This window comes from Ambystoma mexicanum, chromosome 2q (genome assembly GCF_040938575.1).
Source record: "Ambystoma mexicanum isolate Mex_15411 chromosome 2q, UKY_AmexF1_1, whole genome shotgun sequence".
Lineage (NCBI taxonomy): Eukaryota > Metazoa > Chordata > Amphibia > Caudata > Ambystomatidae > Ambystoma > Ambystoma mexicanum.
In genome coordinates this window covers 1,187,058,665-1,187,085,097 of record NC_090924.1, presented here as the reverse complement: position 1 = coordinate 1,187,085,097, position 26,433 = coordinate 1,187,058,665, and the positions used below count along the sequence as shown (strand labels likewise).

The window sequence follows — 26,433 nt, the reverse complement described above, 5'->3', positions numbered from 1 at the left end:
TTAATAATAATAATAATAATAATAATAATAATAATAATAATAATTATAATAATAATAACCTGCATTTCATCTGTATTTTCCGTGCTTTAATGGTCAGATGATATTGTATCTAACTTCAAAGTTATTCAATTGATAGTCCTTAGAAGGATGAAAGTCAGCCAGGTCCAATTTGAACCTGCAGCTTCCTGAAATGAACACACATCTCAGTAGCCAACACAAAGCACAGGAAGCAGAGCATGTTTCAATGATCCAGAGTACAAACAATTACTGTAACCTGAAAATTGAGCAAAATTGCAAAGCTGACACTCATGGCTGAAACATGTTATGTTGCTGAGAAAATAGAGTGTACATTCTGGAACATTTCACTAAATGCATTCAACATGATTTTAACATACAATTGATTTGTGGTACTGATTAAAAAGAAAAAAAGAAAATGCCCTTAAATGATGGGAACACTCTTCAGAATAGTAGGTTAAATGAAAAATCCCATTACTTTGAAATGTTGTTAAAATCATAATCCAATTTTATTAGAAATCACATTTTTCAATGTGAAAATCAAATCCTCGGTTTAAACAGTGAGGCAGCTATTTAATACATTGATGGTACACAAAACGTTGTTTCTTTTTCCTTTACAAAGAGTTGTGATGCTTGTCAGGATGAAGAGCCATATAAGGGATTGGCGAAAGAGGAGGCACCATATTCTGGTAGAGAACCTATCTGAAAAGAAACAAAAAATTACATTGTTATAACGTGCCAATCTTTCCAGACAACAAAATGTTGTTTGATTAAAAAGCCAAACGTGGATAAAGGTATGCCTGCAGACATGGGACCAGTTTGCTCCTCTTCTAACAGTGGTTGCAGAAAAGCAGCTATATGATTTAGTGACTGGCTTCAATGCAAATGCCCAGGGAACAATGATCATTTAACTTATCTTAGAATACCTTACAATGAAATCCATATTACCCTCCTGTGATGAACTGGATTCTGTGCCTCAGGAGTACAAAGGTAAGTAGGGGTCAAATGGCCCACTCAGCCCTCACACTTCTACAAGCCAAGACGCAACTCAATCATAGAGGTAAAACAGGGGCAGTTAAGAGATGTACCTTCTTCACCTTTTGTGGTAACGTGGGCCGAGGGAAGGATATCCTCTTAAGAGGGGTGTGAAACAATACAGTGTCAAAGTCCAAAATAATGGGCATGTCCAAGCAAGGTTCTATACAAATATAAACACTTTTAAATCAAACACACTGTCTGCTTGTAGAAAGAATAGAGAATACAGCACAAATTCCCACCCCAAAGGAGGAACAGAGAAAATGTGACAGACTGGAGAAAGTAGCACTCTGAGCTTAGCTCTAGGGATGGTAGGTAAGGTTCTAACCACAAAAAGGATATGTTGATGAAAACAGCTATTGTAAACTATGCAGTCTATCTACTATTTGGGTGGCTTGTCTGAACCCTGCACTTACCTGATGGGTGTTAGACCTCCCTCTGTGGCTTGGAATGCCTCCGCCCATGCACTTGCCTGTTGCCTCCCCAACAGGGACCTCTGTCACTTCCCCCATGGGAGACCCATTAGCACTTACACCCCTACCCCATACCTGATTCTTTTCCCTGTATTTGCACGCTCTGAATATCACAAGGGCCAGTAGGAACTCTGTTTGCTGTCTCTTCTTTTTTCTTTGTCATTTCCAGTGTTTATTATCTTGCTCCCTTCCCTTGCCTTATGGCGCTTTGACACACTGGCCCTCATTCCGAGTTTGGAGCTAAGTAACTGTCCTTACCGGCATGGTGCAAATACTGTGTCCGTGTAGGTAAGAGCCTGCTAATAGAGGGCTATTTCAACTTTGCGGGCACGAGCTTTGCGCCATGCCGGTAAGGACATTACCAGCATGCCGCTAAAGACCCGAAGATGGCCCTTAGCGGCATCATGGAAACCACAGATAGCACTACCGGCATCAATGGGTATGGCATTAGCGGGCACCGCTATTAGAGGTGCCCGCTAATAGGCAGAACCGGAATTAACATAATTACGCAGAAAATGACACAGTCAGCCTCAAAGGCACACCTCGTCTGCGCAAACAACGTTTCTGCGACGAGGAGCTAATCATGCTGGTTGGCAACCTGGCCCAGCATGAAGATGTAGTGTTCAGCACAGACCTGCGCCGTGCAACACAAATGAGGAAGAAACAGATCTGGGATGAGGTGGCCCAGAAGGTGTCCGCAGTGGGGACAACCACACACAACACAAAAGAATGCCGGAAAAGATGGGACGACCTGCGGCTGCATGTCCGAAACATACTGACTGGTAACCGTTAGCAGGCCCAAGCAACAGGAACTGAACCATCCACGCCCATCAAGATAGCACTGAGGGAGGTAACGTGCTGCTCCCTGTTACAGATGGAGACAACAAAAGGGGTCAGACATGCTGAGACAGGAGTAACATCATCGGCTGATGAAGGTGAGTGTTGGCACTACACAAAAGTGAACACACACAACCAACACAAATTCAATGGCTGAGTTCAAATGGCAAGTTGATGACAACAAGTACATTGCCCATCACCACCCACCGAATGACTGCCCTACAGAAATGCCACACCCCTGTCACAGACACACACAACCATCCCCAATGACACAAACCACCAGCGTCCAATTCCAAACACGAGTAACACCAGCATGCAGACACATACATGTAGCACTGCAGAGAAGCAGGCCCCACCAGTGTCACATCCCACTGCATGGTGCATACAGCTCCACCACCAGGCTTACACCAGATCCCTGGAGACACATCACATGGAACGCACACCCTGAGGCATGTACACCGCAAGTAATCCACTACACACCCGTAATCCAAGAAGCAAAATGCATGCACAACATGGATGCACTAGAAGGACACATAGACACTGCACCACACACCCAACACCTGTAAGCATCATGTCTGCCCCAGGGTGGCAGGGATCTTCTATTTCGTCTAACCCCAGGTCGTGATAGATGTTGTATCTTTTCCCTCCTGCCCCCCTTTTTCTCCTCCTCCTCCTCCTGGCTTCCAGACGTATCCACAAGACAACAACATTCAGTTTGTCAACATCCACTTTGACAAACTTTCATAAGTTAAAAGGATAGGTCTCTCAACAGCACAATTCCTTCTTTTCAAAGACATGTATGTACACAAAGAACAATTCTCTCTGTCTCTTGCACATTCAGTAACTTTTCACAAATCGCAAGGTCTAATCCTAGATCTGGCATTGATTGACATTGGCCGCGCAGTCTTTAAAGAAGTTATGTGTTATGTAGCACTGTCATCGTCCACGTACACTCGAAGGACTATTTCTGGTCAATTTTGATGCAAACAAAGTCAAGGCTGACATTCCTTGCATCGTGGAGTTAAACAGACTATGTGCACTCTTCACACCCCATCTCGATATTTACCCTGTTCCTCAAAAAGGTAAACTTGTTAAAAGAAAAGTAATGCAAAAAGATTTTATAAGAGATCTCCCAACCGTACCACCAAAGAAACTGAAAACAATGTCTACTCCATCAAGTAGCACAACCACAAAACTATCTAGTGCAAACGCAAGTGCACATCCAACAGCACAAAGAGAAATAAGTTTTCTAAAAAAAACAAGTGGTGGTCCAGCAAATATCACAGAGACAGAACTCTCCAGTCCATTTACATTTTCCAACACAACCGGTTTAAATTGCTATGCAAATATAGCCATCAATCTTCTGTTCAAATTGCCACCAATTGTTCAAAACATTTACTTGAACGGCTCAGACCAGTTGTGTTTGCAAATGCTCGTCCTTCATAGAAATGCAACAAATAATCCTGACAACACTTAAAGTGGGCCTCATTTAGAGGGTTGCGGTAAAGCAACAATGGCGCCGGTAGTGCTACCGATGCCGTTGTTACCTCGACACAACATTCTGAGTATGCTCGCGGGTGCCGATCTGGAATGCCTGTTCAGACCAGGCATGCAGAGCGGCACCCGTGAGCAGTACCGGATGGCAGCAACGTCCCCATTATCAACGGGCAGTTTTACCATCCTCCAGATTCCCATTGAGCCCTATGGGGGCTCAAATGGGAATGGGGACGTACCGGGTCCGGGTCCCACGAATAGGATTTACTGGGCCCTCCAAGGTCGGAATGGCCCGGTAAGTCCCCTTTTGCCCGGATTCGGGTTTGGGGGTAGCCATGGCCATATTAAACATATGGCTTCCTCCAAACTCGTAATGAGGCCCAGTGTCTCAGGAATAAAGCAAGAATTGGACTACTGTGCGGGAATGGTTTCACCATAAACACACAGGATTATCCATAAAAATTTCTAATGTACTTACTGCAAGTACTAGTAAGCAGAAATATACCTATAAATGAAATCGTCCCACTTTCATATATGTGAAAACATACATGCACTCTCTGCAACCATCTTTCACAGGAGCAAGTCCCTAATGAAAGATTTGTGTATGTGTCCATACCTAATTGTGAATCCATTCCATTTCATCAGCTGGTGCAAAATGCAAATCATGGCATATTATGCAGTGTTTACAATTCAGACAATCGTTCAACCTTACACATAAACTCACTTAGCCAATATGTAATAGTAATGCTTTTAAGGTACAACATAGATGCTACCAAAAACAACTGCAAGCTTACTAGCTTCACAGACGGCCAAGTATCTCTTGGCAGGAAAACCTTCACAACAGTAGACATAATCTACCACACTGGTGCCACAACCACTGCAGGTCACTATGATGCATACATTGGGGTCCAAGACACATCACTGACGTATACCCTTATATGTAGGTACTGCATGGGACACCAAGCCTTCGGAATGTAATCTAACGTTCATTTTGGAATCCCTATGTAAATGCATCAGGATACTCAATAGCCCTTTTGGCATACAATAAGAGTCCAACTTTCTCCTCAATATCTTTCTGTTCAAGGTATCAAATGCCATGCTGAGATCCACTGAAGCAATAAATACAGAAGAGATTGACGTAGACCAAACCAAACCCTGAAAACAGCTGACCAATAGGCCCCCACAATCAATACCAACGTTTCTACAGAACCCCTTTTGTCTAGAGTCAAGAATATGGTTCACTGTACATTGTTCCTCTATGTGGTCAAGCACGATTGGGGCAAAGAATTTTGAGTCCACATCAATTTTTGAGATGGCATTATAATTGAATGGTAAGCGTCTGGAGCCTTTCTTAAATATTGGTATCATATGAGATATTCTCCAGGACTCTGGAATATCTTGTAATTCAACTATATTGTTGAATTGGATGTGTAAGATTTTAGACCACATTCCCACATTTTGTTTCAGAAGAGTGTTAGTTAAGTTATTGGGCCACCTGCTCTTGATGGATTAGATCTCATAATCTTCGCCGCATTGTTGCCTATGAAGTTTTCTATCCTCCACCTATAGGTCTGACCAATTTCTTCCTTCTCCTCCAAGGCAAGGAGTTTATGGATGTTCTTAAAGTGCAACAGCCACTCCTCCTCTGAAATCGTGTTGGTAACTATTTGATGTTGTTTTTCCTCCATTTGGTTTACTAGTTCCAAAAAGCCTCTAGAAGTGTAATTTTCAAACTAGCTAACACTATTTCCCCATCTATTTCATATCATTTAGCATGTTCACACTTATGCCGGTTTTTATATGCTTGTTTTAATTTGTAGACCTTTTCCCAACTCAACAGCCCTTTTTCCTTACCCCTCTGGATAATTCTAATCTCTTTATGTAGTTTGGTTTTCCCATCTTGGTTGAATACATGCCTGTCTTTCATATGTACACCCCTTTTCAGATAACCCTGCGCCGACAGCCTTGTCATTTTCCCTCCAAATAGGCAGGAACATGTCGGACTGAGTTATTGACCATTTTGTTTTCCAACTGGGTCGAATTGAAATCCTACATCATTGTGGAGTTAAAATTACACATATTATGCAGTGGCCATCTCAATCTGTTACCAATTACATTGACTAACACTTTGCTCAAACACTCCTCATAGGTCACAGTGTTGGACTCCCAACACAGATGTAGGCATAGCTGCGCATGGTCACTAAGTTTCGTAGGCCTAATTTGATAACTGAGAACCTGGGAAAACAAGTTATGTGACAGGAAGACGTAGTCAATTTCTGAAGCAAGACCCCTAACCGACCACGTGGGTGAGTCGTTATATACTAGTGTCATACCCCAGCTCTCAGCAAAGTTTAACCACAGGCAACCATGGAGTCATTTTTTTAAAATGTTTCGGCACTTGTCCAAAATCCACCATGAGGTAGTTTAGATTATCCGTCCTTTCCATGTTACAATTTGTGTTTAAATTACCTGCGTGCAGTAAATCCCCACCTGGATCGTCTAAGTACCACTCTTCAATTCTTTGATTCAAAATTTCCAAGACTCTCTCCAAATTGTACTCTGAGGTCCAATATACATTAATTAGAAGTACATAGGCTAAATCTTTGTCCAACTTCACCTCCAGCCCAATAACCAGGATTATGTCCATAAGTAAGTTTCTCCCCTCCTTAATGGCCACAACCAACCCTCGTTTGGGCCTACCCTTCAACAACCCTTGACAGGCATTGATGTTAATTACCTCATAGCCGTCAAATATAAAATTTACTTTGGCCCAAGTTTCTTGTAAAAAAATTAATCCTCACATAGGGCCTCATTATAAGGGTGGCAGTGATGGTATGAATGGTGCCGGTAAGGCACCGGCACGTTCATACCCTCCCGCCGCATTATGAGTTCTGCTTGCGGGTTCCTGACAGCCCGCCAGGTCTTACCTGGTGCGCTGTGTGACACCCGCGAGCAGAACTCGTGATTGCACCGGCACCATTATCAACGGTGCAAGTGCAACCATGCTCCCCACCCCCATTCTGCCCTATGGGCATGAGGATCGGGAGCCCGGCAATACCGCCACCCACGAATGGGCAATTACCGGCCCATTCATCTCGTAATGGGCCGGTTATTGCACATACCACCATGCTCGTAATGAGGCCATAGTTTCTCATTGCACACTAAGTTCCTATACCATCTAGTATTCCACGTGAGGTGTTTAAGAAATTGTTTTACTTTAAAGTGGCTGACTCAATGTTTTAAGTTGGGCTATAGAGTCTTTCAATGTTAAAGCCAGCCATTGCCAGTTTGGTGCTTCAATAAATGGGGCTCCTTGCCTCTTAATTCCCTCCTTCCCCAAATCCCACCCTGTACTTTCCGGGTTTTCCCTCCACCTCTTCTCTGAGTAAGTATTCATATCATTTTTAAATATGGCGAAGTCGTAACCATATTTCTGTAGGTTAGATGTTTCTTTTAATATAATGTCACGTACAGTGGGGAATGTATGACCAGCCTCACATAATCATAACGTTGGGGATGAATGAAGTTAACCAATGGAATGTCTGCTGATTTAATTAAACGAAGTGCCGGTATCTCATCAAAGAGAGCCAGTATACCCATTTTATGCAGGGAATCAGGCCACCCTTCATCAAATAGATAATTCAAAATAAGACTATGCGCCTCTGGATATATTGGTTCGAGCAGCTTAAATGATTGACCCTTTAATCTTCCCCTCTGTTTTGCTTTACTTCCCTGCTGTTAAGCAGGTCTGCTGCCCGATTTTCATATTTCTCCCCCAGATGCGAACCTTCAATCCTTCTAGCATAGCCCAGTCTCCTTTTTAAGTTCTTTCGTGCCAAATGCGATTTACCCATCTCCTCATTTTCTGTTGAATCCACAAAGTTGTTCTCAGCCAAAATATGCCTGACTATACTTCTAACTTCTAGTTCAGACAAGGCCCGAACCTTCAAAGAATCCCGCCTCACCCCCATTGTTTGACCCAGCATCACCACCTCCCGTTCAACAGATGCTCTCTCCCGTTCATCCGGTACTACCAGAACATTTTTCACCACTGTATCCTCTATATTTTGGCATCCTACATGATAGCCCCCTCAATTTTTTACACAACCTGATGACAGATCATCTTTCTCCATATTCTAAATACTGATTTTTGATTTCTACAATATTCTTTTTCTTCGGATCAGTGCCACCATCCCACTTTTTTTGTTTCCATGTTGCCACCAGTCTGGTATCCACATTTAGCTGCTACCTTTGCCCATTAGTTCTTGTAACAGATTCAAGGAGTAAAGGCCCCCCTCTCTCATGTAATCCTCCCCGTTCTCCATTTCATTCAACTTAACCACACCCTTCCGTTCCCACCCAAATACTTGACTCGTCCATTCAACTTCCCCGTTCCCTGACTGCTCATTAAGATCTTTTAGAGCCATGTTACAAAGGTACTTACGGGAAAAGGTTTTAGAAACTTTTAGTTCCGAAGCCTTATTAATTCTCTGCTTCCTTTTTTCCCGTTTATTGGTATTTTTGGATGCCACTGTTATAAATGGGTCCTTCCCCTCCATCCCTCATTTTACCTCCCCTGGCTCACCCGAGGCCACCACAATAACCTCCCCAACCTACTCCCAACTCGCGTTATCCATATTTACATCAGTTCCTGTCCCTGTCGAAACCATCACCGCCAGTTTCTCTGAGACCTATTTCTCCTTTTCCAGATTCCCCACCCAGCACTAATTTTGAACCGTATCTCATTTAGAGAGGCAACAAATTATCTCTTTAAATAGTCTGAGTGCAGACTTAATTAATTAGTTAACCAAACTTTCATTCCTAAGAGTGCATCCAATATCACCTTCTGGTCCTGGTTGGGAGTAGGATAACCTGTTGATTCCAAACATTCCAGAGTTACCAGCCCCTCCATGCCAAGTGTTCAGTCTTAGCTAACATGGTAATTTCACCCCTTGAGAAGATGGTGGGGATGTCCAGAAAAGAGTAGTCATGGACACCTCTTACTCTCCCCCCAGTGCGTCATTTACTTCCACCCCTGCCACATTTTGCTCCAAATCATCTTCATAAAGTGAATGAGAGTGAATCGGAATCACCCCAGAACTAACCATCCTCCTTCCATGCAATTTGGCTCTAGCATAGCACCCCTTACGTACACTTTCCTCTGTAGAGATTTACTTGCATCTTGAGGAGCCGGATTGTCATTGCTGAGAGGCATAGGCTCAGCCCTTGATAGCATATTCCTTCAATTTGTGAATACCAACAGGGCAGCCAGAATGTCATTGCGACAACATGTCACTTTTTTCTTCATTGCTATGAACAACGCTGCCCAACACGCACTTGATCACTTGGGGTTTTACATTAGGTCATGTGCTTAGTACCCCCACCCTTCATCAAACCTAAAACAGGTGACCAATAATACAGGTCAGTGTCAACAAGCAGCACAGCTAACTGCTGTATATATGTTTCAGAGAATAAGTCATAGCAGGTAAATCTGCTGCATTAAACTAATGTGGTAATCATTAAGCCATAATCCCACCACAGTAAGGCCCCCCTAATCTCTTCTGCCATTATCCAGCAAACAGCAGAACAGCGTACTCTGAGCATACTCCTGATGCACGTGCTAATGCGCACAACTCAGGAGTTTTATGGATGTGCAAGTAGGCGGAGCCTCAAATGCAAAGCTTCTCTCTCTCTGTTAAATTAAATGGAACAATGGAACAATATTACATTCCAGTTTGTGCAGCTGGTAGCTGTTCAATATGTCCAAAAACTACTCTCTCACCCAGGAAGCATTTGTCGCATTTGTCGTGGTGCAGCTTTGATTGTTTCAGTGAAACATCAAAAGCCAACGGCAAGGCAAGGCAGAACAGATCTTAGATCAAGGGCGTCCGAAGCAAAGGGCAGTCGAAGAAAAGGGCTATTTCTGTTTGGACCTGTTCAGACCAGGAGGATCCAGGGCCGGAACACCTTCTCACACAGTAGGTAAGCATGCACCAACATGTGTTTACTCTTTCTGTCCCCACAGGCCATCCCTGCCCCTCGGGTCCCCTGTGATGTTCCCTTGTGCCCACCCTTCTCGCACACAGGTGTTGCCTGTTTTGCTTGATTCTTCTACCCTGCTCCCCCTCCACCACCTCCAGCCTACTTCTGCAGGAGTCTGTCCTGATACATTCTGGTTTCACTATCACTGTGGCCAATGCTGGATTTGACTTTTATGGACTTCATTGATTCACAGTACGTCACCCTTTCTAATGGTGGCCCTGAATCATGCTGTTCCCATCTTCATTTTGTATCCGGGCTTGCAACATTGTGTGTTACTAGTGACTTCTGCAGTTGTATTCACTCTCCCCTCTTGCTTCACCACTCGTTTTGACTGCTTACTCTCTGTTCTCTCCCGTTCTCTCTTTTCCTATCTCCTCCCCTCCTCCCCTTACTTTCTTCTATGTACTTACTCTATCGGAATTGTCCATGGACCTAGTATGATAGCAACCTCGTCTGTCACATCCCCACTCCCCTTACTTGTCCCCCCTCCAGCACTATCTGAAATGTGTCAGGCCTAGTACGATAGTCATTTGTTTTGTTCCTCCCCTCCCTTGCTGCACACCTCTCACTCACCTTTTGTTTTCTCCGGCTCTACCAGAAATGTTGTTATGTCTAGTATGGTAGTTGCCTGTCTGTTTCCATATCCTTCTCACTATCCCACTTGCTTCCTTATATATGTCTTAGCTCTTGCACTATCTGAAATGTCATCAGGCCGAGTACGATAGTTAGTTTCACATCCTTACTGTCTATGGCCTGTAAGAATGTCATTGTATTTTCCCTTATTCCCTCCCTTGCCTTGAAGCACTTTGAAACACAGTATACCCGCTATATAAATACACTATTTTATCATAACAGCGTACTCCGAGCGTACTCCTGATGCACGCATGATGATGCGCGTGACCAGGGAGTTTTATGGAAGTCCATGTAGGCGGATCCTCAAATGCAAAGCTTCTCCCTCTCCAGGAAGCATTTGTCATGTTTGTCATGGTGCGGCTTCGCTTGTCTCAGTGAAACATCAAACCGCAACGGTAAGGGAAGGCAGAACAGCGTACTACGAGCATACTCCTGATGCACGCCTGTACATTTTATCTCCTGCAAACTATACCTTCGGGAACGTAATTATGCTACCACCGAGTTAGAGGCCTTAGCAATCAAGTGGGCTGGTGGGTACCTAAAATATTATGCTACAGGAAGATGATTCAGATTGATCACTTATTATGCACCTCTTACTTGGTTAAACATCTGTAAAGACACAGTTGGGATGGATGTTTAAATCATCGCCCCTCCAAAACGATTCAGATTGTGGAAAATATATTAATTTGTGGAAAACGTGTAGAGGATGGTGTTGGGGGCACCTTATGGCAGCAGTAAATGGTGGGAGAACCATCTATTTTGGAAGCTTATACAGGGGAAACTATTTGCTTTGTGATAGTGGTAAGTATAATACATTGCATGCATGCAACATTTATAACATGAACTAAAGCTGCATTTAAAAGTAGGCCTGAATACTCATAGGCCGTGTTGGAGACACAGAACAACGAGACCCTGTTTCTTGCCTGATTATCACATTCCAAATCCCAGACACGATAGGGAACACACCCATACACCCACATATACATTTATCTAGCTAGACCTTTGAACAATTATGTAGAAATGCAAGCAGTCAAATGGGAGAATGGCTGCAGCCCAGTATGAATGCCATACTCATGGGAGATGGGAAAAGGTCTTGAACTACCAAAACATCAACTGGGATTTAGGACACTAGCGCCACACTGAATATTGGTCATTCTATTTGAACTATCAGATATGCAGGAACTAGAATCTTAAATCTTTCATGAATTGGATGGATTAGTGGGAAACCAGGCCTACCTCTTGGGAGAGGTAACTGATACAGGCGGAGGCAGAGAACAACAGTCTGTGATTTGTTCCAGGGTGAGCAAAGGGTGATTCCAATGCTTATAAGATTGCAGCAGTGAGCCATGATGTCTGGGATGAGAAAATAGTTGCTTTGTTTGCAAGGACCAGGCTGACCTCAAATCTGCCAAGTTCTTGTTGATGACAAGGTACACATCACTTTGTTAGGAGTAAGGATAGGGTTGTGCCTTTCAACGTTTAACCAATTACCTTGTATGCTTCGAGGTGAAGAGGTGAAGAGGCCAATACCCATGTGTGAAGAAGTTGGAGGAGAAGACGACACAACCAATTGTAGAGGGCCCATATGTGACTAAGCGTGTATATAGTTGGTAGCCAATGAGGGTGGGGATAACAACTGTATATTGAGTATGTCATGAATAACGATTTCTACATTTATAAGGTGAAGTTCATTTGATGAAGTTTGATGAAGAGAGAGCTCTGCAGGAGTAACCATATGGTATCCTGTCACTATTTTCCTTTTGTATACAAAATAAATATCTTGTTCTTCTCAAAGAAGGGTGCACCTAGCTTTGTTCCCTAAGGGGTTGTTTTTTCTTTACTGCACATACAGAAAATGGGATGTCTGAAACGGGAGACTCTTTCAATCGAGCAATTCCATTCTTTTATTTTGTCATAAAAAGGGAACTTTTGAAGGAGGTACAGTAAGCCATCGACAAGATAGTGCAGATTGAAGCAAAGGACTGGGTGGACATTCAGTCTAATATTATACACCACTGTAAATGTTGAAAGAAAAGGAGAAGGAGGCAGTGCAGTGAGCACAAGCGGAGGAAGCAAAACTAGTATGGAAAAGGTTATCAAAAGTTGCCTTGGAAGGTAGAGCACAGAGCAGTTTCAAGCTGACATGTGGCACCAGTGTGGGTGGGGGGGAAATCGATTGTACAGATGGGTATTAGCTCCAGTATCAAGTCTGGTTTACAGGGGGGTTTCAGCAAGGTAGATGTTTTTTTTTGGGGGGCTCTGGGAGGGTGAAGGGGTTTTAGAGGAAGGGGGCAGCAGATAGGAGGAGCAGGTCAATGTTGGATGTTGGACATGCAGGTGAATGGGTAATTTTTCAAGAGAATGCAGAAGTAGGCAAATGTTTGAATATCCCCAGCAACAGATGTATCCTTATGCCCAGCGAGGTTTGTCCCCATACGCCCAGTCTTACAGACAGTTACACCCAGCAGTTTCTTATGGTGCACATTGCCCGTAGCTCTGTCCGCTCCCCAACAATCATTTCAGCAGGTTCCAGCAACATGCCACCATATGCAGTGAATCAGGGACAATAGCAGGGCCCTCAGATAACCAACAGTAACGCTGTACCGTGACAGACTATCCGAAGGCCACAGTGGTTGGAGGGAATACTTTTGTTTTTCCAGGGACAAACACATATCCAGACTAGGACAGCCCACAGAGAGCCTTAGCGTGCCCGGTCCTATCAGTTATTGCCGACCAAGAAGAGGAACCCTTGGTGGGCGTGGTGACAGGCAATACACTGTTCATTTTTATGGTGGACACAAATGCAACCAAATTATCTAGGTTTTTTTGTTTGTTTTGTTATTTATATAGTGCTACGAACCCTCAGGCATCTGAGCGCTGCTTATTTCTCACGGTGTGTGGTGCTCATTTATTGACCTCGGAAGGATGAAAGGCTGAGTTTGGCCCTGCTAATATTCAAACCTGCGTCAGGAGGCTCTGCACTGGTAACAGGTAATGGATATGCAGGGTTTCCCTGGGGCAGTTCAATTGGTCCCATTTATGAAAATGTTACCCATTAAGGTAGGGGGCAGAGAGGTGTGGGCCCCATTGTTGGACTCTACTGCAACCCCGATTATTTTGTTTGGCAGGGTCATGCTGATTAAGCTCAACATGACCATTTCATTCACTGAAAGAGGCATGGGGTGTTCAACGACTGGCATGTGTACTGTGAGTGTACTGTTGAACTTACATGTATTGGGAATTGACTCAGTGGCGAGAGGAACGCCAGTGGCCCCTAATTTGATTATATATGGTATAACAATACTCCTTAGTGCAGTGCCACAGGTAGCTAACAAATACTGGCGAGGAACTCCCAAATTTTTGTTTAGGCCTGCCCAACCCCAAGAAGTAGTTGCAAGAACGATCATCATGCTCGACATAGTAGGAGTTCTAGTGTCAAAGTAGAGGATTTTGTTGATTGCTGTAGATTCTGATAAGTGGAGTGGAGCACAATTTTGTGTATTGATCCCACCATAACAATGAAAGATGTTTTTGAGAAGACAATGAGGGGGAGATAATTTTGGAAGTGGGTGTCCCTTGTGAGATAATGATACAATATAGGCATGTGGCATTTTCCATGTTACTGGTAGGGAATGCCCCCTCTTTTGCTTCAGAGGATTTGTCTCAGATACCTGACAAATTGTGGACAAATAATATGCATGACGTTGGGCTCTTACAGAGTGTTACACCAATACGCATCACATTGAAACCAGGCACTGTGTTGCCCAGAGTTAAACAGCACCTGTTATCAAAAGCTGTGGAAGAGACAATTTATGACACCATAATGGTTAATTTCCACCTGGGGTATTATAGTACCATCTAACTGTCCATGTACACAGCTATTTATCCCATAAAAAAATCAAAAGGGAGCCAGTTGGAGGATGATTTGCCCCCTCTCAATGATGTAGTACTAGCAGAGTTCCCTGCAGTTCCAAATGCTGCTACAATATTTTGCAAGATACCTGTTGAAGCTACTCAATTCACTGTGGTGGTTTTGAAAAATGTATTCTTCCCAGTCCCTTTACATCCAGACTCACAGTACCTCACAAGGTTTACGTTTGATGAAAGCCACTTTCTACATACTAGGTTTCCTCAAGGTTACTGTGAGTCTGTGAGTCTCCAAGCATCTTTAACAGAGTTCTACATGAGGAGTTAGGAAATCTTGATGGTCCCAGCACTATTATTGAATATGTGGACAATTTGGTGGTGCACAGTACTACCGAACAACATTGCAGGGAGGACTCCATTGCTTTGTTACAATTGCTAGCTGACAAAGGATATAAGGTGGATGGAATAAAATTGCAATATTGCCAGCAGGAGGTGTTGTATTTGGGTCAGTTGGTTTCAGTGAGTGGTAAAAGGTTACTCCAGAATGCACCACAGCGGTGCACGCTACTCCTCAGACAGTGACTGTTAAAGATATGCAAACATTTCTTGGCATGTGTAATTAATGTAGAACATGGATTTTTAACTATACGTCATATGCTCAACCACTGTTACAATAGCTTAAAGAAGCACAACGGACAAACAATACTATTATTTTGACTGATGAGATGGTTACCAGTTTCCAGGAGCTGAAAATATATATTTCCACTGTTCCTGTACTGGCAAATCATAATTAAATTAAAGAGTTTTATCTTTTTTTCACATTCTAATACAGCAGCTCTGATACAACACAGTGCCATGGGCCATAAACCCTTAGCATATTATAGTGTCATGCTGGATTTTGTCATGCAAGGACAGTTTCCTTGTGAACAAGTATGGGCTGCAGCTGCTTTTGCCTTTGAGAAATCAGCCACTATTGTAATGGAGTGTTCATAGACGCTGTACATCGAACATGCCGTATTTGCGATATTGGAAAGGTCCAAACCTACATTCACTGCACAAAGGGCTTCTGCATATGAAGTAATTCTTTCAAGCCCATATATTCACATTGTCCATTGCAAAACAGTAAACCCTGCTACCCTTTTCACAGAAGCTATTACTGATGATGACAAGGTACATGACCGTGTTACTTACGAGGGCTCTGAGGATGACATTCCTAAAACATGTGATTATGCCTTAGATAACAGAGAGGTGTTCTTTGTTGATGGGTCCTCCACTATTGACCAGAAGACAGGCCAGCAACATACTGGTGCAGCAGTGGTTCGATTGGTCGACTGGGAGTATAAGGTTTTTGTGCAGTGAAGATTACCAGGCCATTATGCAGTGCAGGAAGCAGAATTGGTTGGTCTTATTGAAGCACTTGAGGCAGCTCAGGGGTGCCAAGTTAAAATGCATTCAGACTCTGCTTACGTTGCAACCACTGTTCATTCAGGGTTGTCAAGATGGATAAGGAAAATATTTTGCAGAGCATAGGGCTTAACAGTACAGCATGAAACTCTTCTGGATTGGTTGATTCATGCCCTTTCACAGTCCACATTTACCACCGTTGTCAAGTGCCTGCCCATACAAGTGGCAGAGATGTAGTCTCCCTCTGGAACAAAGTGGCAGATACAGCTGCAAAACTGGCTGTGTACTTGCCAGTACCTGACATTCCTGAGCATCCAGTATTTGTAAATATGCAGTTACATCTACAGGTACCATACACTGCACTTCCTATCATTGAAATAATTTAAATGCACGGTCAGGCGTTGCAAAGTGAGAAGTTGTTGTTGTAGAGAAGTGGTTGTGCGCAGTCTCCAACTGATTTGGTCTGGAGACAGACTAGTATTGGAAAGTTAGTGATGTCCCAAGAGTTGGCGTTAGCAGCGTTTGATCAGCTGCATTACCCCACCCACATATCCAAACAGCATATTGCTGTGGATATACAAGAAGATTGGCATGTTCCCAATATTCAGAAATTGTTGTCCATATTTACGTCCAACTGAATGGTCTGTCAGACATACAGCACTGGGCAAACTTTGAAAGCTTTGAGAGGAACATTACCTCAATCAATTGGTCCCTTCTGAGACCTTTATATCAATTTTGCAGATATGGGTGAAAGATGTAATACTTTTCGTTACCTTATAGTAGTGATGTGTCCTTTCTCCCATTGGATTGAGGCTGGTCCATGTGCATAACCTGAAGCCAAATCGGCTGCCAGGTTTTTGTTGAGGGAAGTGTTCCACAGATGGTGGGTGTGCGAGACACTTAAAAGTGATAACGCGCCCACTTCTCTAATGAGCTGTTCAAGGAAATTGCAGCTATTTTAGGAATTAAACACAAGATGTGTCCATTTATCACCCATAGGCCAACGGCATTGAGGAAAGGATGAACAGCTTGATGAAAACAAAATTATCTAAGCTATGTATAACATTAAAGAAAAACTGCATGCACTGCATCCCTCTGACCCTGTTCAGTTTAAGGACTCAGCCCTTTAAGGACCATCTTCTCTACCCAAAAGAAATATTGATGGGGAGACAAATGCACACACCCTAGTCTCCTGTGCGTTGTGCAGTTAACAAAATGTATTAAATACCTTTCTCAACTGATTGGTCCACGCTGAATGTAAGAGGGTGCTGCATCAGAATCTGCGAGTTTGCCACCATTACAAGTGTTTCCTAGTCAGACGTTTTTTGTAAATAGCTTTTACCGGAGGTGGAGTGAGCTCCGATACAACAGACCTTATACCATGGTGTATGCTACTCCGCTTGTGGTCAACGTGAAGGAATTACGGTACTGGGTGAATTTTTCTGATGTTAGGAATAGACCACAAACATTGCCTCTGACAAGTATTTTATCACAGTGTTTTTAATATGGTGTTCTTTTCTTTATGAAACAATATTTGCAGCATTTCCTTTTGACAAGTGTTTATGTTTTTTTATTGTGAATGTTTTATTTATTTTTAGTCTATGCAATTTTAAAATGACTTTTTCTAATGTGTATTTGCTAGTTTTTGCATTTTTATTGGTACAATGTTACATGCTTTTCGTTTTTTTTTGTAGCAGAATATTTTTTCCTCTTCTGTTTAGATATTTCTTCAGTCTAGTTTTATATTTGCCTAGTCAGTTTATATGATTAGGTCGTACAAAGTCGGTGTAACATAAGGGGATGTGAAAATAAGGTTTTGATGTTACAACACCAATTAATGATCATATGGCTACAGTAGTGAATTTTAAAAGCATGGGAATACAAGATACGGTAATATGGCACTAAAAGCTGCAGGTTAAACAGGATCTAGATGAAGAAAATCGGTACAATCAATATAAAGGTGTGATTTTTGATACAATGTCTAATGTGCACCACCCAGAATTTAGTAACATGTGGTGCAGCCATATGAAAATGATCAGGAAACAGAGATATAACAGGAGTTGTTATGTCTGCTCCCTCAACCCCAACACATCCAGAGCACCCAAAATGTTAGTGCCCCAGGAAATGTCACCCTTGTAAGGCCAGTGTTTGGGACACTTAGTGCTGCGTCGGGTTTGCAGTCTGTTCCAGGGGCACAAGGTATAAGTTGTACTAATGGACAAAGATGAATAAAAGTGTCCCAAAGACTACAGTGCACCTCAATGTAAGCCACGGCCCATGCTAAAATTGGATGTAGTGCTGTTGTGTTGAACAGATCGGAGAAGGCAGTGGTGAGCTGTGCAGCAGGGGGGTTGGCAGGGTTCAGAGAAGAAGTAATATGGAACATTAATAAGACCTGTTTTACAATATGGACTGCATACATACCAAAACTAACAAGGATTGAAGCATGTGAAACTCAAATAAAAAGGCAACTAGCAGAGGAATATCAGTTCAGTTTTCAAGGGCATGCAACTGTTCCTGTGGGCACTGATACTAAGTGCAACAAGACAATGTTCATTCCAGATCTTGCAATAGGAACAGCGGCTCTGATGGACTGTACTGGGTATGCGGTCAACAGGCATATCTGCATCTTCCTTCTTCCTGGCAAGGCACCTGTGCACTAACAACATTGCTCTCAGTTATCCTTGTGGTGCCTGAAGCTCATCTGACAGTTGCATCCAAGCATGGTGTACCGCAATCTATTCCAGCTTCATCAAAGCTGCCTAAAGCAATTCCAGACAAATACTGGCTTTATACCAAGACAGAAGTGTTCTTTGCATCTCCCATGTTCCCAAGGTCCAGGCTGCAGCCAATGCAAAATGGCTGCACATTGTTTGATGGGAAGGGATCCAGTGTGACTCCACAGTTAAAAAGATTAGGACTGGATCCCAAGGAACCTAGCAACTTGCGGCCAATAACAAACTGCAATGTTCTCCTTAAAATCATGGACAAGGTTGCGACAGCCCAGTTACAACATTTTCTAGAAAAGATGTATATTTTACACAAACAACACATAGAACTGAAACAGCCATGATAGAACTGCAGACTCACATGTTCAACATCAAGGATGAAAATAAAACAGGCCTATTAGTACTGCTTGACTTAAGTGCAGCATTTTATTTGCTGGACCACAATTAACTCCAGTGGGTCCTTGATAAAGTGGCTAACAGCTCCCCAGTTGCCATTGAATGGCTGACTTCCTTCATCTCCGGGACAAAATCCTAAATCCATTGGGAATATAAATTATCCACGGAATTGCCTATTGAATGTGGCGTCCCTCAAGGCGCTTGTCTCTCCCCGCTATTGTTCAACCTATACCTATACGCTGATGACACCCAGGTGGTGGTTTAACTTAGTGGGAGCTACAGCCATGACTGCGAAAGGTTAGGAGACATCTATAACATCATCGAGACATGGATTCTGATGAACTGGATGTGCCTAAATGCAAAGAAGACTGAGCTTATGATCTTTGGCTTTATTCATGCAAGGCATAAACTCAGTCCCCAGTAAAAGTCTTTTATCGTCAAGGATTTGGCCATTCCAGTTATAGATGAAGTGAAAAATCTAGGCATGACCCTGGAAGTGTCACTAGGTGCTGAGGGTCAGGTAATGCACCTGAAAAAGAACTGTCAATACTACAATCGCCTACTCCGGTCCATTAAACTGTATTTAAGTGAAGATAACACAGCAACCATTGCAAGAGCCATTATGTTATCACGGCTGGACTAAGGAAATGCTTTGATGCTTGGCACAAGTATAAGTTGCATGGCCAAGTGCCAAACAATTCTAAACAATTTGGTCAGAATAATAAAAGAAAAGGCCATGGAGAGAACATCTTACCAAAAACCGAATTGATCTTCACTGGCTGTCAGTTGAAGAAAGAATCATTTTCAAAAGCATGACCTTAGCACACAGGTGCCTATTTGGACAGGCTCCAGGTTATCTTAAAGAAAGGTGAAAACAGACAATGGGGTGTTCCCGTGTAGACACGATTGATCAAATAGTTTATAGGCTACCAGCATTTACTGAACTGGTTGCTGAAAAGAATCAATCACATAATTTGGTGAAGAAATGGTACCTATCATGCTCTGCTTGTGCAATATATGTATGTCAGTGCTAATACAACAGAATAGACAACTATAAAGCATATGCAGATAAGTGTCACATATCAGTGAAACTTAAAAATAATAAAGTCCACAGAGACATAACTATATACAAAACAAAGAGGAAAAATAATTTTGGGGTTAGAAATAGTATATGCAATGTAATAAATATATGAAACACAGGAGATTGACTGGAGCTGGTATATTCCAGAGAGACGTCAAACAATACTTAACAGAATTCAAAAAGTGCAGTTTAGAAAAATGAACTGAATTTGAACAACATAGCTGAATGTGGCACATATATTAGGACAGACTAGATTTGTCTGTAGAACTTAATGAGATGGCTTTGCCATAAATAGCTACCTGTCCCTGACTTAATTAGAGTTAATTACTTCAGTCTCTAAGAACAGATAGTTAACCAAAAAGTTATTTGTTGGTTAATGCTACATAAATGTTAGTCACAGAGCTAGTAGCAATAGAACTAGTGTACAGCATAAAATGAGGCCGATAGACCGTACTACACCATGCGCTGCCGTAAGTGGTGAGAAGCGTGGAAAGCCATGTTCACTAGTCACGGGTGTGATCGCAACCCCCGTGCATGGACAGTGGCAAAACTGGCGTTTTGGTGGTAAAGTAGAAAAAGTAGACCACCTTTGTCAGGATGATAAATCATTTATTCAGCCCCTAGAGAACAACCAAACACAATGGATAAATTGGTTGTACCTACATTATAATGCTAACAGGCATAAGCATGAGCGGTAACCACTACAAAGAGCAATATTGAAACATGCATGACCGGGCGCAACCCCCTCCTGATGGGTAAACCCAGGGAGAACCCCCTCTAGTTAGTCCTAATGTCCATGGAGCCCCAAAACAGTGAACCTGAAGAGAAACACCACGTTATTCAAATAAAAAAGGTTAGGAGAAAGAGCTACTGTGAGCCACATGCATAGAAAAGCGCAAAGGGATATAGTGACCATCCCATTAAGTTAATTGTGAAAAAAATATATGTATATATAGATAGACAAGAGAAAAAGAAAGGAAGAAAAATGAAGAAGAATGAAGACGACAACTTGAGTCAGGCATTGTTATCTACCAAAAGGGTTGTTTCAATAACAGGCATACAAACGTGGTAATGCCATTTTATTAATGGTCATGCCCCCATTAGGAAAATCTGGAGTAACTGGATAGCTCCAATGGACTTCAATGTGATCTAGTAGAGATGGAGTTAATCAGGGAAGTATTACTACCTTTAACTTTGCATACAACCCCTGCTTAAAAAATCAGGGAGAAGTTGCAAATACAACCGTGCATCTGTATAAAGTTTGCATACCTGGTGAAAGTGCTGCAGGCTCGCGGTAATGAATGCCGTCTATTTTTAAAGCTGTCTGCTAGTGAAGAGGTGACTCCTGGTCGCTCACTCCATGGCGACTGGATACCGGCAAAAAGAAAAGGTAAATAAGCCTGTGGACCAGAACGTATGTGTCAAAACGCGGGTTTATTTAAATTAGACAGTGCCTCAGGATACTTTCTATCTGCATGTGAACTACCTGTAGCCAGAAACTATCCGGCTAGGCAATGAGGGCACTGTCGTACTGCTACTGGAGGCACTACCGAGTCTGCTGTAGGAGAGAACAAATGCATCGAATGCGGGAGGCGTGGTCCCAGGTAAGTGAATGGATTCAATCATGGAAGGCGAAAGGAGACTAGAAGTAAACACGTGGTAGAGAAAATGCACGGGAAGAAGTATAGTAATTGCAATAGGAGAATGCTGCCTCCATAAACAATAAGGAACTCAGCTGCTGTGAAATACTACAGCAGAGTACATGCCCAATGTGGGGGCAATGTCCTAACCTCTACCAAAATAACAAATATCCAACAAGGAATTGAGAAAGGAAGTATGTAATGAATAGCAAAATGCACCGAATGGCACTAAATCAGCTGAAAAAATAAATATAGTCCCAAAGAAGAGGATAAATATAATATGTTTATACTGGATAACAGGGACAATAGTAAGGATGAGTCCCAACAAGGTGCAGCCCTATCAGACAGAAAATGTTTAGTTTAGACCATGATCAATAGTGTCCATGAGGAAGATCCAACATGCTTCCTTCTTGGCCAGTGCTTAGTGTGGATTAGTAGCATTCTTAACAACGTCAATGACCCACCAACGTAGGTCTTCTGTAGAATGGCTATACTCCATAAAGTGACTTACCAAGGGAGAGTTAATGGCTTTATATCTGATGCGGGAACGGTGTTCCATGATGCGAGTGTGTACAGGACGTGTGGTTTTGCCAATATACTTGAGCCCCCAGGGGCATTAAATATAATAAACTGCCCAGGCTATTTTGCAATTCGAGTGGGGACGTAAGTTCCAGGTTTTGCCATTGATTATAACATTTTTGATTTTTAATGCAAATTTGCAGGCAGAACAGGACACACAGGGAAAATGACCTGTGAGGGGCCGAAGATCCCAGCTGGTTGTTGTGGATCTTGAGAATGTTGTTGCAGCAGAAGCATGGACCAGTTGGTCCTTCAGGTTATTTTGCCTTGTCATGGCGAAGATTGGTAATGGTTCTTCTGGTAGCGGAAGTTGTGCCACAGGCCAATTTTTCTTAATAACTTTTTTAATCAGAAAAGTGTGTGGACTGTTGGTGAGGGCACAGACTAATTTGTCATGTTGTGGCTGGTTTTTAGATTCAAGGAGAATTTCACGTGGGTAAACCTGGCTCGTTTGTATGAATCTGAGACAAGCTTTTTCGGATACCCCCGTTGTTTAAGTTTAGTAGTCAAAATCTGAGCATGATAGTCATAGTCAGATACTAACGTACAGTTCCTCCTGAGTCTCAGAAACGGAGAATAAGGCAAGCTTTCTTTTTGATTACGTGGATGAAAGCTATCGAAATGCAATAGAGTGTTACGATCGGTAGGTTTAGTGAACAGTGAACAGATAAGTTTATTAGCCCGATGTTGAATCAGGAGATCCAGAAAAGATATCTGGGTATTGCTCATAGTAATTGTGAATTTAATTGTGTTATGGCATTGGTTAAGCCGGTGGGCAGTCATAATTTCGAAAAAAAAATGTCGACAGACAAAAATGTCGACAAAAAAATGTCGAAAAAAAAAATGTCGACTTTCGTTTTTTTAAATTATATATTTATTTTAGGGGTTCGGGAGTTAAAAAAAAGGGAAAAATGTAAAAAAAAGTAAAAAAGGGGGGTTGGGGGGAACCCCCCATTTAAAAAAAAAAATGCATTGAAAAAAAAAGTCGACATTTTTTTTTTCGACATTTTTTTTTCGAAATTTTGACTTTTGACATTTTTGTTGTCGAAATTATCACTATAAACCTCCCAACCATAGCAAAAAGGTATTAAGGTTGTCCACGGTGCTCTGCCAAATGAAAATGATATCAGCAATATACCTTCACCAACTGTCGATATATTGATGATATGGGTTGAGGTCTGAGAAGATAAATTTAGCTTCAAGGCTGCCATAAATACGATGGCCAGGCTTGGGGAAAATGCTGCCCACATAGCAGTGCCTTGAGTAGTTTTTAGTAAGAGATAGTGAGAGTAATTCCATAATGAATTCCACTGGAGCCTGGCTCAATGATGTAGACAGTGTCAGGCTTGCACGTATATATTCAATTGCCTCGTCATGTGGAATGTTAGTGTATAGTGCTACAATATCGAGTTATACCAGAAAACTATTAGAAGGGTCAAATAGTTTTCCTTCAAAAAGTGAAATGACAGAGGTGCTGTCCCTAAGGTAAGTGGCCGTTTGCTGGCTAATGGGTTTGAGATATTTGTCAATGAATTGACAAATAGGCTCAATAATAGTTCCACATCCTCCTAGAATCGGTCTACCTGGTGGGCTGATGGCACCTTGTGGATTTTTGGAATAGCATAAATTTGGGAGTAGAGCAATGGGCTTTGTTTAGAAATTCAAATTCTTTCTGGGAGATCCAGGAGCGTTGGAGTGCATAATTTGTAATCTCTAAGACCGAACTCTAAATTTCCTTGATTGGATCTTTGCGAAGGCAGCGATAGCTACCAGGTGTATTAAGTATTTCCATCACCATATTGTGGTATTGTGAATGATTCGATTCATTACAAAGATGCCTCCGCCCTTATCAGCAGGTTTGATGACAATTTTTGGGTTATTTACTAGGGACTGGAGTGCCTGTCTTTCTTGTTGTCTAAGATTGTATCACATCGAAATATGCTTAGTTTGCATTTTTTTAAGGTCACTCAATACACATTTTTCAAATGTAAGTAGTTCTTTAGGCATAGTATTGTCATCCGGTGTGAATGTTGATTGTGGACCTAACCCTGTGTCACTCTCATCTATTGGACTCTCTCTTTCTTGAAAGAAATTTTTTAGCATAAGAGACCTGAAGAATCTTCTGATCTCAGTCTGCACATTGAACCAATCTGTGGGATGAGTAGGAATAAACGTTAACCCTTTGGTTAGGACTGACATTTCCATTTTGGAAAGTGGAATTTGTGAAAGATTGAAGATGGGGGCGGTCTAGCGAAGAAAGAAAGGATCACCTTGTACACACCTACAAGATCCCTACAATCAGAAGGAAAGAACCAGATAAAAATCACCATGTTCAAATGCTCACAGGGCATGGGCAGAGCTTTCCCAGTCAGAGTAGCCTTGATATGGAACAAACTCCCTGTCAAGCTTAGACGACAAAGGAACTATCAAAGCTTCAGAAAAAAGCTGAACACCCATTTATTGAAATGAACATACAATCCAGTCAAAACTTGCCTGTGGGCTTCGACGCAGTGAAAACCAATAAATAAATAAAAATAAATGTTAAAAAAGATTGAGTTTTGGGTGATCCAGTTGATGACACTCGAAAACTGGTACATCTTGGATCTTCTGACAGCGATGGAAGGGGGCTTGTGCAAAAAGATATGTTTTTCTTGCCTCACATCCATCCCCCCAAATGATGCAGCAAACAGGTCCCTGACGCATATTATAGGGGCCTTGCACAAGTTAATGACTGATATGGAAGGTGAAGCAGGTGTGCAGGTGGGATATTGGTTTGATACATTGTTCTCATGGGCACCTTCCTGGCCTGGAGCAATGGGGAAGATATTGGTTCTGATTGTGGTGCTCCTGTTAGTGTGGTTCTGCATGTACCCGATGATGCTTTGATGCTGTGCAAAGACTTTCCCGAAACAGCGCAATGATGATGGTTAGTATAAAGTCAGGAATGGATCCCCAGGTACAAAGGATGGACAGGCTCAAACTGAGGACCCAAATAAGCCATGTATGGTCGGAATTGAAAGGCTTATATGCAACCCACGGACATTTACCTCACCCAGGATCCAGTACTTCACCGAACACTGGGTTGATTTAGCAGGTAATGGGATTGTATATATCTCACATGCACCCAAGATAAATATGCATGGGAAGGGGACAATTTGTGTCATGTGTGTAGGGCATGGGATTCTAAGGATGAAGAGGATAGAAAGAGAGAAAAAGAAGAGTTAGTTAATGAAGGATTAACTAAAGGGGGTCATGTTGGGATGCATGTTCAAATCACTGCACCTCTCAATCATTCAGATTGTGAGAAATATACAATACACAGAGAACGTGTTGAGGGTGGTGTAGGGAGGAAGTGGGGCCTAATAGGTAGAAGCAATTGGTGGGAGACACATGTAGTTTGGAAACCTATACAGGGGAAACTATTTACTTTGCGATAGTGTTAAGTAGAATACATTGCATGCATGTAATGTTTATGAAATGAACTAACACTGCATTTATGAGTAGGCCTAAATCCTCACAGGCCATGTTGGAGACACAGAACAACAAGACCTATTTCTTGCCTGATTATCACATTCAAATTCCCAGGCACGATAGGGAACACACATGTACACCCACATATAAATGTATCTAGGTAGACATTTGAACAATTAGGTAGGAATGTGAGAAGACAAATGGGAGAAGGGCTGTGACCCAGTACGAAAGCCATACTCATGGGAGCAGGATCCGAGGTCTTGAGCTACCAAAACATGAACTGAGATTTAGGAAACTAGCATCCCCCAGAATAATGGTCATTCTATTTGATCTATCAGATGTGCAGGAATACAACTCTTAAATCCTTCAAGAATTGGATGGACTAGTGGGAAACCAGGCCTACCTCTCGGGAGGGGTAACTGATACATGTAGAGGCAGAGATCAACAAGGTCTGAGATTTGTACCAGGGCTAGCAAAGGGCGATGTCAATGTTTATAAGATTGCAGCAGTGAGGCATGATGAGGGTGCCTTTATATCTGGGATGAGAAAAGAGTTGCTTTGTTTGCAAGGACCAGGCTGAACTCAAAGTTATCTGACGAGTTTGTGTTGAAGACCAGGTGCACATCACATGACTAGGAGTAAAGACTGGGTGGGCCTTTCAAAGTTTAACCAATTAGCGTGCAGTGCTTCGAGGTGGAGAGGCCGATACCCACATGTGGAGAAGATGGAAGAGAAGA

General features: G+C 42.4%; 1 protein-coding gene across 1 annotated transcript in view; it reads right to left on the bottom strand.

Annotated features, from left to right (window-relative positions):
* Positions 1-529: 529 nt before the first annotated feature.
* MALRD1 (MAM and LDL receptor class A domain containing 1) overlaps positions 530-26,433 on the bottom strand; it is a 3,359,462-nt gene continuing 3,333,558 nt past the window's right edge. Inside the window, exon 44 of the mRNA XM_069646615.1 lies at positions 530-717. Coding sequence (XP_069502716.1) covers positions 652-717 — 66 coding nt within the window. The 3' untranslated portion in view covers positions 530-651. The remainder of the gene's footprint in view (positions 718-26,433) is intronic.